This window comes from Haematobia irritans, chromosome 2, assembly GCF_050003625.1.
Source record: "Haematobia irritans isolate KBUSLIRL chromosome 2, ASM5000362v1, whole genome shotgun sequence".
Taxonomy (NCBI): Eukaryota; Metazoa; Arthropoda; class Insecta; order Diptera; family Muscidae; genus Haematobia; species Haematobia irritans.
Window position 1 is genome coordinate 22,439,869 of NC_134398.1, and position 16,808 is coordinate 22,456,676.

A 16,808-nucleotide genomic window follows, 5' to 3' on the forward strand; every position below is an offset into this window, starting at 1 on the left:
CATCTGTAGTTCTCACCAAGTCTTCTCCTTCTGCGATGACTTTCAGTAGAGGAAATTGAGCTCTCGTCAAAGGGAGCGAATACTTCGGGCCTAGTGAGAGAAGCCACTGCACATTTGTTGGTATGTGTTTGTTCGTTGTATTTACAAACCATTGCTCGTTGAACTTTATGTTGATCTCTTTGTTGTGCTGTTGTAGTAGATTCTCAAATTTCTTTCTGTGTGTGGTTTTCGCTGTCGATAAATAGTTTTAGATCCTCATTGATCAAGAGGTCTCTCAATTGAGTATGTATTGATGTAATTTTCTCACTATTGAAATTTTGACAAAATAAATTCAATATCTTAAAAAAATTCCATGGTAAATTCTCCCTTATTGTAAAAGTAGCATCTTTGAAATAAAGTGCTAAGATGAAAATTTTTTTTTTTTATTTCGAAGAAAAAACATTTTTTCATACTAAGCACAACAATTTGATCAAACATTGCAAAATTTTCACAAAATTTTCTATAGAAATAAATTTTTGACAAAATTTTCTATAGAAATAAAATTTTGACAAGATTTCCTATAGAGAAAAAAATTTTGTCAAAATTTTCTATAGAAATAAAATTTTGACAAAATAAATTCAATATCTTAAAAAATTCCATGGTAAGTTCTCCCTTATTGTAGGAGTAGCATCTTTGAAATAAAGTGCTAAGATGAACAAATTTTTTTGTTTCGAAGAAAAAACATTTTTTTCATACTAAGCACAAAAATTTGATCAGACATTGCAAAATTAGATTTTTTTAATTTGGTAGATTTTTGGTAAAATTTTCTTCAAATTTTTGGTAGATTATTTTTGGCACGAGTAGCAAACGTGCTTAGAGGCCGCCCCTGAGCATTATTGTCGAAGATACCATGTGTCTATCTCGCCTCATTCTGCACGGATGAAAAAGACTGTTTTTCATATGTTTGGCTATAAACATTATATGTTTGGAACACAAATTTTTAAACACAATATTTTTGAGTGCAAGCATATAATGTTCATAAACTAGCATAACATGTTTGGGACATATATGTTAATATGTTAGAACATATTATGTTTGGGACATAAAATGTTTTTAAATATAATATGCTTGGATGCAAACATATATTAATTTAGAAATAGCCTATAAACATATATGTGTTTAGTAGCTTGGAGCGCTATTTAACAGGGAGCGATATTGAATTAAGTTGGTGGTTGTTGCTTGTTATTACAAAATTAACATTTTATTTTTCCTTGGGCAATTGATCAGCTACTTCTTTGATCCTTACAAACTGTGTGGTCCGCTGTTCGAATCTCCGTCCGGCAAAAGGTGAAATTAAAATAAAAAAAATCATACAATTGAACAATTTCTTCTACAATGTTTGTATTACAGAAAAAGGTGCTAAGAACTAAAAAATCTCGTGGAAGTGAGAAAGATGTGGGGGAATATACAATTGGGCAGAAACAAAATTTTGAGCATTCAGGTCGAAAACCTATGTTGTTAGCACCTATATTACCTGTTTATTTTCATAATTCATTATGATTGTAAATATATAAATAAATAAATAAAATTTTGAGCACAATATTGTTTGGGAGAATTTTTTTTAAGCATATAATATTTTTGGGTGCAAAATGCTTCCAAACATATTATATGTTCACATAATAACATATTGTTTTTTGGAAGACAACATTATTGAATTTGGATGCAAAAATACAAAATGTTTGGAAATTGACTACCCAAACATATATTGTTTAGACCAATATGCTTTAAAACATATTATATATTGGAAGAGATCAAACATATACATGTTTGGGCAATAGCCAAAAATGTATATGCTTGAAGCAAAATATGTTTGGGAGTATATGTTACAGAAGCGATTTTTTGTGAGCGTGTGGGTGTTGCAAACATATGCACTAACTTATAATACCCTGTTCCACAGTGTGACGCTGTCTGTTTACCTATAGAAAAGGATGTTCCTCGCTTCATTCATTCTACAGAACAATGGCCATCAAAATTTTCGAATCTCAATTCGTAGGTATTTTGCCCCTGAGGCATTTGGGAGAATATGGTTGGCAATAAAAAATACCAAAGTATGAATTGTCTCAAAATGCAGAGCCTATTTTAGGCATCGCATGATGACTTTTTTTTGGCTGCTTGAAGGCCCTAATTCGTGATAAAGGTAGTAAAGGGTGATTCTTTTGAGGTTAGGATTTTCATGCATTAGTATTTGACAGATCACGTGGGATTTCAGACATGGTGTCAAAGAGAAAGATGCTCAGTATGCTTTGACATTTCATCATGAATAGACTTACTAACGACTTACTAAATCATTGAATTTTATTACCAAAATCAGTGGCAGAAAATCCGCTTTTTTATCGACAAACTTTGTTCAGCGATGAGGCTCATTTCTGGTTGAATGGCTACGTAAATAAGCAAAATTGCCGCATTTGGAGTGAAGAGCAACCAGAAGCCGTTCAAGAACTGCCCATGCATCCCGAAAAATGCACTGTTTGGTGTGGTTTGTACGCTGGTGGAATCATTGGACCGTATTTTTTCAAAGATGCTGTTGGACGCAACGTTACGGTGAATGGCGATCGCTATCGTTCGATGCTAACAAACTTTTTGTTGCCAAAAATGGAAGAACTGAACTTGGTTGACATGTGGTTTCAACAAGATGGCGCTACATGCCACACAGCTCGCGATTCTATGGCCATTTTGAGGGAAAACTTCGGAGAACAATTCATCTCAAGAAATGGACCGGTAAGTTGGCCACCAAGATCATGCGATTTGACGCCTTTAGACTATTTTTTGTGGGGCTACGTCAAGTCTAAAGTCTACAGAAATAAGCCAGCAACTATTCCAGCTTTGGAAGACAACATTTCCGAAGAAATTCGGGCTATTCCGGCCGAAATGCTCGAAAAAGTTGCCCAAAATTGGACTTTCCGAATGGACCACCTAAGACGCAGCCGCGGTCAACATTTAAATGAAATTATCTTCAAAAAGTAAATGTCATGGACCAATCTAACGTTTCAAATAAAGAACCGATGAGATTTTGCAAATTTTATGCGTTTTTTTTAAAAAAAAAGTTATCAAGCTCTTAACAAATCACCCTTTAGAACTTTTTTCTTTGTGAAAATTGCAAAAATACTTTGTTTTATATGGTACCACATCTTAAATTTTTAAAGAACGGACGAAAATGTTTAAAATCCATGCTATGTATGTTTGTCAATCGAAATAAGAATCAGATATTATCTAACGATAACCGTCAAAATTTTTACTTATGTAGCTAAAGGATATGAGTCGAATCTCAGGATGCCTTCAGTAGGACCATACAACAACGGACTGATATCAACTGTACAGACATGTATTTTTCAGGCTCAAAAATTTAACAATTTAAAAAAATCTTGTGGTAATAGCAACTTAAAGAAACATCAGATGTAACGAAAAATCTGTTTAAAAAAGTCCAAGTACAGTGGAATTGATATGTGTACACTTTTTATCGTATTCAATATTTTTAATAGTTTAATAGTTTTTTTTAATTTTTATGAAAACCTCGTTTTGAATTGATGCTGTGGATCATTCCCTTTTCAACTCATAATAAAATGTGTTATATCCTGCTTTGACTGATTTAATTTTGATTTTAGCTTGTATACACGAACCTTTATTGAAAACTATTGTGCCTTCATCGCGGGTGCAACTTCCAAAAAAGATTTTGCCTTTGCTGAATTGTTAGATAGTTTTTCTTTAAATTATTCACACATTGTGTTAAAAAATTAAGTACGTATAATTTTAATATTCCCACAAACTTTTCCTCATTTTAAATTTTTGAATTAAAAATTTCAAAATTTTTAAGCTCCCTCAATGGTTAGAACCAATACGAATCGTTACTTTATATGATTTATTTCTTTTTACAAAAAAGAAATTAGTTTTTTTTTGTAATTTTTTTAACAATTTGCATTCCATTTTCAATTTTAATATTTATATTTAATATTTAAAAAATATAAAATAAATTTTGTATATATTTTCGTAAAATTAATATTTATTAGTTTATTGTTAAATATATTGAACTCTATAAAAATTTTTTCTACTTACTCGCAACCAGTTTTTTTACTATTAAAAATATTTAAATGCATATTATGAAAGATATTTAATTATTTTACTTACACCATTAATTATAATAATAAAAATAAATAATATTTTATTAGCTGTTATAAAAAATCCAAACGCCTTTTAATCTGCTTCCAAAACAAAAACAAACAAAAAACTCATTACCATAAATCTTGTAATTGGTTTAAACGTTGTACATTGATAAACGGCAATTAAATAAATTAATAATTTATTATTATGATATAACAATAATATTTGCACATAGTTTCAATCAATAAAGCGCACACACACACATAACGCAAGAGGAACATAAAAAATAACAAATTATTACAAAAGGAAAATAATAATCATAAAATTATTCTTGACCATTATTTGCTATAGCTTTACACATCAGGATGGTCAGAATGTCGCTTTAATAAAAAATAGAAATTAATTACAGAGTATATTTTTTTTTCCAACGTTTCCAACATCAGACGAACGAACACAGATGGCAGGTGGTTTTAAAAGGTCGTTACGTTATGGCCCAACATCAACATTACGATATTTTTCATTACATATTTTAAATGGTAGACGTTGACAACACTGAACATTTAATTTAACAAAAAATTGTCGAACAAAAAATTAGTCGAACCAAAAAAAAAAAAAAAAATAAATCATATGAAACAATTATATTGAGTATTGTTTTAAATTGAATATAATTTTTTTTAATAATAACAATAACAGCAACACAAAATGTTAACAAACACAGGTAGAACAAAGCATACATCATTGTAATGTAACATAAAATTTAAACATAAATTTATAGAATATTCTGGTGTAATTGTGTATCAGACGTTCGCCTAAATGTAGGCAACTCTATATTAATAATAATCCGGTAATTGGCAATCAGTATTAATGTGGTGACTATGTATTGATTATTATGTAAGCCAGCGATGATATGAATATGGTAAATATATGATAAGGAATACATTAAAATAATTAATAATGATTCCAATCAGAAAACACAAATTATTATATTATCACAAAATTCAAATGAATTTTGAAATCCTAAAATACTTAGTTTCAGTTTATTCAGTCTTTTCGCAGTTTTCATGAATATCTGAAGAAAAGCTTTCTAAATACATTGCAGCAATAATGTCTCTATGCAGTGTTGCCAGTATTGGGGATTTTCCCCCAAATTGGGGATAATTTTTCGTTCATAAGGACGACATTTCTGAGTTGGGGATTTGGTGGGGATTTTCGTGGAGATTTTTTTTGAGAAATCGGTCAAATCTTTCTTAACAAAATTGTATTTCTATAGAAAATTTTGTCAACACTTTATTTCTATAGAAAACGTTGTCAACATTTTATTCCTATAGAAAACGTTGTCAAAATTTTATTCCTATAGAAAATTTTGTTAAAATTTTACTTCTATAGAAAATTTTGTCAACATTTTATTTTTATAGAAAATTTTGTCAAAATTATATTTCTATAGAAAATTTTGTCAAAATTATATTTGTATAGAAAATTTTGTCAACACTTTATTTCTATAGAAAATTTTGTAAAAATTTTATTTCTATAGAAAATTTTGCCAAATTTTACTTCTATAGAAAATTTTGTGAAAATTATATTTCTATAGAAAATTGTAATTCTATAGAAAAATTTGTCAACATTTTATTTCTATACAACAATTTGTCAATATTTTATTTCTAAAGAAAATTTTGTAAAAAATTTGATTTATATTGTTTTTTTTTTCAAAGTGTTATTTCTATAGAACATTTTTTCAAAATGTTATTTCAATAGAATTTTTTTTCAAAATTTTATTTGTAAAGAAAATTTTGTAAAAATTATATTTCTTTAGAAAATGTTGCCAAAATTTTATTTCTATAGAACATTTTGTCAAAATATTATTTCTATAGAACATTCTGTCAAAATTTTATTTCTATAGAAAATTTCATTTCTATAGAAAGTTTTGTCAAAATTTTATTTCTATAGAAAATGTTGTCAAAATTTCATTTTTATAGAAAATTTTGTTAAAATTTTATTTCTACGTAAAATTTTGTTAACATTTTATTTCTATAGCAAATTTCACTAAATTTAATTTCTGTAGAAAATTTTGCCAAATTGTGCTTCGATAGAAAATTTGACCAACATTTTATTTCCATAGAAAATTGTGTCAAAATTTTATTTATATAGAAAATTTTGTCAAAATTTTATTTCTATAGAAAATTTTGCCAAATTTTACTTCTATAGAAAATATTGTGAAAATTATATTTCTATACAAAATTTTATTTCTATAGAAAATTTTTTCAACATTTTATTTCTATAGAAAAATTTTGTCAATATTTTTTTTCTAAAGAAAATTTGGTCAAAATTGATTTTTTTTTCAAAATGTTATTTCTATAGAAAATTTTTTCAAAATGTTATTTCTATAGAAAATTTTGTCAAAATTTTATCTCAATAGTTTTTTTTTTCAAAATTTTATTTCAGTAGATTTTCTTTTCAAAATTTTATTTCTATAGAAAATTTAGTCAAAATTGTATTTATATAGATTTTTTTTTCAAAATGTTATTTCTATACAAAATTTTTTCAAAATGTCATTTCTATAGAAATAACATTTTTTCAAAATGTTATTTCTATAGAAACTTTTGTCAAAATTTTATTTCAATAGATTGTTTTTCAAAATTTTATTTCTAAAGAAAATTTTGTCAAAATTTTATTTCTATAGAACATTTTGTCAAAATTTTATTTCTATTGAACATTCTGTCAAAATTTTATTTCTATAGAAATTTTCATTTCCATAGAAAGTTTCGTCAAAATTTTATTTCTATAGAAAATTTTGTTAAAATTTTATTTCTATAGACAATTTTGTTAAGATTTTATTTCTATAGAAAATTTTACCAAATTTTACTTCTATGGAAAATGTTGATAACATTTTATTTCTATAGCAAATTTTACCAAATTTTACATCTATAGAAAATTTTGCCAACATTTGATTTCTATAGAAAATTTTGTCAAAATTTTATTTCTATAGAAAAATATTGCCAAAATTTTATTTATATAGAATTTTTTTTCAAAATGTTATTTCTATAGAACATTTTTTCAAAATGTTATTTCTATTGACAATTTTGTCAAAATTTTATTTCTATAGAAAATTTTGTCAAAATTTATTTCAATAGAATTTTTTTTTCACGATTTTATTTCTAAAGAAAATTTTGTCAAAATTGTATTTGTATAGACCATTTTGTCAAAATTTTATTTCTATAGAACATTCTTACAAAATTTTATTTCTATAGAAAATTTTGTTAAAATTTTATTTCTATACAAAATTTTACCAAATTTTGCTTCTATGGAAAATGTTGGTAACATTTTATTTCTATAGCAAATTTTGTCAAATTTTACTTCTATAGAAAATTTTGCCAAATTGTACTTCTATAGAAAATTTTGCCAACATTTTATTTCTATAGAAAATTTTGCCAACATTTTATTTCTATAGAAAATTTTGTCAACATTTTATTTCTATAGAAAATATTGCCAACATTTTATTTCAATAGAAAATTTTGTCAAAATTTTATTTCTATAGAAAATTTTGTCAACATTTTATTTCTATAGAAAATATTGCCAAAATTTTATTTATATAGATTTTTTTTTAAATGTTATTTCTATAGAAAATTTGTCAACATTTTATTTTTATATAAAATTTTGCCAATTCTACTTCTATAGAAAATTTTGTCAAAATTTTATTTCTGTAGAACATTTTGCCAAAATTCTGTCATTCTGTCAAAATTTTATTTCTATAGAAAATTTTGTCAAAATTTTATTTCTATAGAAAATTTTGTTAAAATTTTATTTCTATAGAAAATTTTACCAAATTTTACTTTTATGGAAAATTTTGGTAACATTTTATTTCTATAGCAAATTTTACCAAATTTTAGTTCTATAGAAAATTTTGCCAACTTGTGCTTCTATATAAAATTTTGCCAACATTTTATTTTTATAGAAAATTTTGTCAAAATTTTATTTCTATTGAAAGTTTTTTCAAAATTTAATTTCTATTGAAAGTTTTGTCAAAATTTTATTCCTGTAGAACATTTTGCCAAAATTTTATTTCTATAGAACATTCTGTCAAAATTTTATTTCTATAGAAAATTTCGTTTCTATAGAAAGTTTTGTCAAAATTTTGTTTCTATAGAAAATTTCGTCAAAATTTTATTTCTATAAAAAATTTTGTTAAAATTTTATTTCTATAGAAAATTTTACCAAATTTTACTTTTATGGAAAATTTTGGCAACATTTTATTTCTATAGCAAATTTTACCAAATTTTAGTTCTATAGAAAATTTTGCCAAATTGTGCTTCTATATAAAATTTTGCCAACATTGTATTTTTATAGAAAATTTTGCCTACATTTTATTTCTATAGAAAATTTTGTCAAAATTTTATTTCTACAGAACATTTTGTCAAAATTTTATTTCTATAGAAAATATTGCCAAAATGTTATTTATATAGAATTTGTTTTTCAAAATGTTATTTCAAAATGTTATTTCTATAGAAAATTTTGTCAAAATTTTATTTCTATAGAAAATTTTGTCAAAATTTTATTTCAATAGAATTATTTTTCAAAATTTTATTTCTAAAGAAAATTTCGTCAAAATTATATTTCTTTAGAAAATTTTGTCAAAATTGTATTTCCATAGAACATTTTGTCAAACTTTTATTTCTATAGAACATTCTGTCAAAATTTTGTTTCTATAGAAAATTTCATTTCTATAGCAAATTTTGCAAAATTTTATTTCTATAGAAAATGTTGTCAAAAATTTATTTCTATAGAAAATTTTGTTAAAATTTTATTTCTATAGAAAATTTTACCAAATTTTGCTTCTATGGAAAATTTTGGTTACATTTTATTTCTATAGCAAATTTTGTCAAATTTTATTTCTATAGCAAATTTTGCCAAATTTTACTTCTATAGAAAATTGTGCCAAATTGTGCTTTTATAGAAAAATTTGCCAACATTTTATTTCTATAGAAAATATTGCCAACATTTTATTCATATAGATTTTTTTTTCAAAATGTTATTTCAATAGAGCATTTTTTCAAAATGTTATTTCTATAGAAAATTTTGTCAAAATTTTATTTGTATAGAAAATTTTGCCAATTTTACTTCTATAGAAAATTTTGTCAAAATTTTATTTCTGTAGAACATTTTGCCAAAATTTTATTGCTATAGAACATTCTGTCAAAATTTTATTTCTATAGAAAATTTCATTTCTATAGAGAGTCTTGTCAAAATTTTATTTCTATAGAAAATTTTGTCAAAATTTTATTTCTATAGAAAATTTTGTTAAAATTTTATATCTATAGAAAATTGTCAAAAGCCACCGTGGTGCAATGGTTAGCATGCCCTCCTTGCATACACAAGGTCGTGGGTTCGATTCCTGCTTCGACCGAACACCAAAAAGTTTTTCAGCGGTGGATTATCCCACCTCAGTAATGCTGGTGACATTTCTGAGTGTTTCAAAACTTCTCTAAGTGGTTTCACTGGAATGTGGAATGCCGTTCGGACTCGGCTGTAAAAAGGAGGTCCCTTGTCATTGCGCTTAACGTGGAATCGGGCAGCACTCAGTGATAAGAGAGAAGTTCAACAATGTGGTATCACAATGGACTGAATAGTCTAAGTGAGCCTGAAATATCTAACTAACTTTGTCAAAATTTTATTTCTATAGAAAATTTTGTCAAAATTTTATTTCTTTAGATAGTTTTGTCAACCAATCGATTAATTTCACATACCATTTTTTGTTGAAAATCAGTATATAAGCTCTGAAGGGGCAATATTATTTGGATAAACAGTATGTGAAAAGCTTGGAGAAAACGTCTGATTTGTGTTTTGTTAAACATGTTGGGTGATAGTTAATGATGTTTTAATGTTTTGAAGCTGTCTAAATAATATGCAACAAATAACAGATAACAATAATTGACACTACAACCGAACACAAACAACACAAACATAACACAACACAAAATAAATAATTAAAAAAAAAACAACAACAATAAGGATTTTTTTTGTCAAAAACAGATTGTGTTTCTATTTTTTGGTATTTTTTTTTTTTCAGTGGGTGAGAGGATAACATTGAGCATACAACTAAAAACACGCTAAAACGACAACATTGATTGATTTTGCTCTTTTCGTTTTTTTTTTTTTTGTTGTTGTTGTGGTTAGAAACGACTAGGTTTGGATTATGGAAAACGTCAACACGCACACACACACACCCACAATTGCTTTGGAAAAAAACAATTATTTTTTCGTTTTGTAACTATATGCCAGTAAGTGTTTTTTATTTGGTGTGAATATGACTGGTCTTGTTTTTGAGAGCGAGAGAGAGAGGGTCTGGGAAAAGTATTGAGTAATATTGCTCTTTGAATTGTATGTAAGTGGTGTGTGTGTGAGTGAGTCTGCTTTCGATGGGGGAAGGATTGATTGTTAGTTAGTTATGAACGGAAATGCCAGGTGTTTCCGGTGGAAGATTTAATGCTCGAAATTCTTTGATGTTTTCAAATTTGATGGAGAGTTTCCATTGAATTTAGTTTTCTAGTTCGCATATGAATGACTGGCTGACTGACTGATGATTTGACATGAAGGTGTTTGATATATATGGCTATGTATGGAAAACTATAGTGGAGCGTGGCGATGTTTTTTTTTCGTTTTTAATGGCGAGATTTTAATTTTTGAAGTAGTAGAAGAAAAAAAAAGACAAGAACACAAACTTACCCATTCGGACATTTCGTGTGTATCAGCATTTCGATGATGATAATTTAATATTAAAATCGTTGACACAACGGATGAAGCTACCATAAACATTATGCAATTGAAATATGTACCTGTTGGTTGGTTGGGCGTGTCATAATATAATTTGTTTACGATCAGATATTTTTTTTTTTCAAAAAAAAAATTGTTTGGTATAAATGATTGGTTGTTTTTTGGTAATTAAAAAAAAGAAGTAATTTAAGGTGTTTTTTCAAAATTTTTAAAAAATTTTTGAATTTTTAAAAAAATTTTGGAAAATTATTTTTTGTTTTTTTATCGAAAATATTAATTGAAGTAAAATACATAGAGAAATTTTAATCAAATTCAAATTACAAATGTCAAATTTAGTTAATTAGAAAGAAAAGGATTTTTTTTAAATACAAAGAATTTTTTTTTTGGGGTTTTAGAAATTTCCAAAATAATTACAAGGACAGAGAAGTTTGAGCCAAGTTAGAAAAAATGTTTGGTTTTTAATTTTTGGTGATGGAAGTTGGGGGTGTTTTTTTTTTTTTGCAATTTGGTAGCGAAAGTGATGGCAAAGTGTTATTAGTGGTGATTAGCATATCATTCAAAGGACGATACAGTTCAAGTGATATTATTTTCATTTTAGTATATATTTTTTTCCCGCAGAAATAGATAGAGAGAAGAGTAGAGAGTAAAAAAGAAGAAAATTGAAAGAAATTATATATTTTCAAAAAACTTCACTTTGAGGGTTTTTTTTTTGTTTTTTTTTTCTAAATGTTTCATATATACATCGGTTTTTATTTTTGTTTGTGTGTTCTTTCTGTAAAAGATATGTCAAAAATATGGTTGTAGTAATAAATCTGTAAATCAGTTTTCTTAGAGTACCATATGCTCAAAATATATTTAAAAAAAATATTATTGTTTATATTTTCAACATCAATGTTTTAAAATATTTACTTTACTAATAATCTATAATGAAGAGATATATGTTAATGTATAAACTCTTTTTTTTTTTGTTTCAAAACAATATTAAAGTAGATTATTTGGTGTATTTTTAAGGATTATTTATTAAGTAGTTTTAGAGTTTATTTAAACGTTTTTGTGAACTTTTATTTCTTGACTGTAATACAAAAACTGGTTGTAGGGACTTAAATACTTAAATAACTAGAAATTAAATTTTATTTTAATAAAAAAAAATTCTATTATGAAAAAAAAATAAAACAAAAAATAAACTATAAAATATAAGAGTTCTGATCGATTGCATACCGAGATGCAATCACGGTTGTCCCATACAACTAAAAAAATTAATTACCAAATTTCTAAGAAAATTCTTCCGTAAATCTACTAAATTTAAAAAACAAATGAAGTTTTTGATATACATTTTTATACCCTTCACCACAACTGTGGTACAGGGTATAATAAGTTTGTGCATTTGTATGTAACGCCAAGAAGGAAAAGTCTGAGACGCATCGTTTAGTATACCGATCGCCTTAGAATTAAATTCTGAGTCGATTTAGCGATGTACGTCTGTCTGTCTGTCTGTCTGTTCGTCTGTCTGTCTGTTGATGTATTTTTGTGTGCAAAGTACAGCTCGCAGTTTTAGTCCGATTGTACTAAAATTTGGTATAGGGTCCTGTTTCGGCTCAAAGACGATCCCTATTATTTTTGGAAAAAATCGGTTCAGATTTAGATATAGCTGCCATATATATTTTTCTGGTCATAATTGGCGTGTATATCAACCGATCTTCCTCAAATTCCGAACATCCGAATATTTTATGAGTTTTGAAAAACTTGCAAAATATCAGCCAAATCGGTTCAGATTTCGATATAGCTCCCATATATAGCTTTCGCCCGATTTACACTCATTTGCCCACAGAGGCCAATTTTTTGCTCCGATTTAGTTGAAATTTTGCACAGGGAGTAAAATTAGCATTGTAGCTATGCGTGTCAAATTTGGTTGAAATCGGTTCAGATTTAGATATAGCTCCAATATATAGCTTTCGCCCGATTTACATTCAAATGACCACAGAGGCCAATTTTTTGCTTCGATTTAGTTGAAATTTTGCACAGGGAGTATAATTAGCATTGTAGCTATGCGTGCCAAATTTGGTTGAAATCGGTTCAGATTTAGATATAGCTCCCATATATAGCTTTCACCCGATTTACACTCATATGACCACAGAGGCCAATTTTTTGCTCCGATTTAGTTGAAATTTTGCACAGGGAGTAGAATTAGCATTGTAGCTATGCGTGCCAAATTTGGTTGAAATCGGTTCAGATTTAGATATAGCTCCCATATATATGTTTTTCTGATTTCGACAAAAATGGTCAAAATACCAACATTTTCCTTGTAAAATCGCCACTGCTTAGTCGAAAAGTTGTAAAAATGACTCTAATTTTCCTAAACTTCTAATGCATATATATCGAGCGATAAATCATAAATAAACTTTTGCGAAGTTTTCTTAAAATTGCTCCAGATTTAAATGTTTCCCATATTTTTTTACTAACATTGTGTTCCACCCTAGTGCATTAGCCGACTTAAATTTTGAGTCTATAGATTTTGTGGAAGTCTATCAAATTCTGTCCAGATTGAGTGATATTTAAATGTATGTATTTGGGACAAACCTTTATATATAGCCCCCAACACATTTGGCGGATGTGATATGGTATCGAAAATTTAGATCTACAAAGTGGTGGAGGGTATAATATAGTCGGTTCCGCCCGACTTTAGACTTTCCTTACTTGTTTTAATTTGGATTGTCACGTTTATTTATCAATATCTTTGGTTCGTATCACTGTATTCCAATCAAGCGGCTTTAAATCCGTACTTGACCCTGATGAAGATTGACGATGTCAAATCGAAATATTGTCGTTAATAGAATAAAACTCAAATAAAACATTTGGTGTTTTGTATACCCTCCACCATAGGATGGGGGGGTATATTAACATGTAACACATCGAAATATTGGTCTAAGACCCCATAAAGTATATATATTGTGGGTCGTGGTGAAATTCTGAGTCGATCTAAGCATGTCCGTCCATCCGTCCGTCCGTCACTCTGTATGGCTGTCCGTCCGTCTGTGGAAATCACGCAAACTTCCGAACGAAACAAGCTATCGACTTGAAACTTGGCACAAGTAATTGTTACTGATGTAGGTCCGACGGTATTGAAAATGGGCCATATCGGACCACTTTTACGTATAGCCCCCATATAAACCTACGCTCATATTTGGCTTGCGGAGCAACTTGGAGGAGTAAAATTCATCCGATCCGGTTGAAATTTGGTACGTGGTGTTAGTATATGGTCTCTAATAACCACGCAAAAATTGGTTCACATCGGTCCATAATTATATATAGCCCCCATATAAACCGATCCCCCGATTTGGTTTGCGGAGCCTCGAAAATTCCATCCGATCCGGCTGAAATTTGGTACATGGTGTTGGTATATGTTCTCTAATAACCATGCAAAAATTGGTCCATATCGGTCCATAATTATATATAGCCCCCATATAAATCGATTCCCAGATTTGTCCTCCGGAGCCTCTTGGAGGAGCAAAATTCATACGATCCGGTTGAAATTTGGAACATGGTATTAAAATGTGGTCTCTAACAAACACGCAAGAATTGGTCCATATCGGTCCATAATTATATATAACTCCCATATAAACCGTTCCCCAGATTTGATCTCCGGAGCCTCTTGGAGGAGCAAAATTCATCCGATCCGATTGAAATTTGCAACGCGGTGTTAGTATAAGGCCGCTAATATACATGCCAAAATTGGTCCATAACGGTCCATAGTTATATATATAGGCGATCCCCAATCACACAAAAATTGGTCCATATCGGTTCATATTCATGGTTGCCACTCGAGCCAAAAATAATCTACCAAAATTTTATTTTTATAGAAAACATTGTCAAAATGTTAAGTCTATAGAAAATTTTGTCAAAATTTTATTTCTATAGAAAATTTTGTCAAAATTTTATTTCTAAAGAAAATTTTTTCCAAATTTTACTTTTATAGAAAATGTTGTCAAAATTTTATTTCTATAGAAACTTTAAACTTAATTATATACGTATTTAATCGGCCTTTTTTAGTTTAATATATACCAAGTACACGCAGAGAAGGAATAGGATCACCTCAAATATGTTTCAAGAGCAAAATGTTATTTTTGTAGGGTGACCATGTAACATGTTTGTCACTAAAATGTTATTTTATCGTCAAATATAACCTGCTTGCCGAAATCAGATACATGATTTCCCAGAAAATAACATGGTTGCGAAAACCATGTTACATGGTCACCACCCAAAAATAACATTTTGCTCTTAAAACATGTTTGAGGTGATCATATTCCTTCTCTGGGTGTATGGACTATGTGGTATATATTACGGTGTTTGGAAGTTTTAAGATACCTTGCCATCGGCAAGTGTTACCGCAACCCAAGTAATTCGATTGTGGATGACAGTCTTCAGTAGAAGTTTCTACGCAATCCATGGTGGAGGGTACATAAGCTTCGGCCTGGCCGAACTTATGGCCGTATATACTTGTTTTATTTTGAAATAGGCGAATGAAAAAAATTTCGACTTGTATGGTTTAATTCTATCCCCTAATCTGCGAATACTCAAGTCAAAATTCAATTTTTTTCTCATTGGAAGAAACCAATTTCGGTGTCTGTTCACCTTCTTGCTAGCGATGCAACTCCTTGGCTCTTTCCAAAAAAAAATTAATTCTCATTTAAATACTGGGGTGCTTTAACGACTGCCACTTGTGGTTTTCCAGCCAACTATCAAGTAATCACCATATCACGCTTGAATTCCATCACGAATAACTTTATTTCCGAATGCACTAAATTCAAATATTTTTGTAGGCTTGCAAACAGAAAAATGGTCTGTTACTGGAATAAATCTGTCAGCTCTCAGACGAGAGTTCACATATAACCAAGGGGAGCCACCGTTGTGCAATGGTTAGCATGCCCGCCTTGCATACACAAGGTCGTGAGTTCGATTCCTGCTACGACCGAACACCAAGAAATTTTTCAGCGGTGGATTATCCCACCTCAGTAATGCTGGTGACATTTCTGAGGGTTTCAAAGCTTCTTTAAGTGGTTTCACTGGAATGTGGAACGCCGTTCGGACTCGGCTATAAAATGGAGGTCCCTTGTCATTGAGCTTAACATGGAATCGGGCAGCACTCAGTGATAAGAGAGAAGTTCACCACTGTGGTATCACAATGGACTGAATAGTCTAAGTGAGCCTGATACATCGGGCTGCCACATAACCTAACCTAACCTATATAACCAAGCAAATTTCTTTCCATTATTGATGACTTTAAAATAGACAGGCAGACAGACATTGCAGAAATCGGTTAAGAAATTATCATGACTAAGAGTATATGTATGGTTGAAGATACCAAAGTGTATCTTGTGTATCTATTGCAATAAGTCCACATCTAGTTAGCAAGTTTTTTTTAATCGACCTCGAATTGGAATTTTTTTTATTACCAAAAAAAAAAATACTTTATAAATAAAAAGCGATAAGTCGATTTTCGAATTTTACATCCTTAATTTTAACTTACTGAATTTACCTTTCTTTCCCTTCAATGAACTTCCAATCCTAACTTCTGAAGCAAATTTATTCAAAAATTTACTATAAACCACTACATAGCAGATAGTCTAAATTATTCTCTTATAATTATTATATTTATTTATGTTTAATAAATAAATAAATGGACAATATTCTACTATTTTGTCGGTTTTTGTTTCGTTTATCCCTTCCATTTAGATATGTAAATTATAATTAATAATTTTAATTTAGGCCTTCTGTGATGGCGTAAAAACATTGTAATTTTCGCAAATAAAAATATTCCATAACAACCAGTTTTTGTATTTGTTAAATTGTTAAAAAATTGTAACACATTCTTTTTAATTTGTTAATTTAATTATTTTTCTCTTTTTATTTAT

At 28.5% G+C, this 16,808-nt stretch overlaps 1 protein-coding gene across 1 annotated transcript in view; it reads right to left on the bottom strand.

The window, feature by feature from the left end:
* Positions 1 to 16,808, bottom strand: part of LOC142223685 (uncharacterized) — a 530,354-nt gene that overhangs the window by 53,282 nt on the left and 460,264 nt on the right. Inside the window, exon 9 of the mRNA XM_075293541.1 lies at positions 10,852 to 10,961. Within this exon, the coding sequence (XP_075149656.1) occupies positions 10,852 to 10,961 (110 nt within the window). The remainder of the gene's footprint in view (positions 1 to 10,851; positions 10,962 to 16,808) is intronic.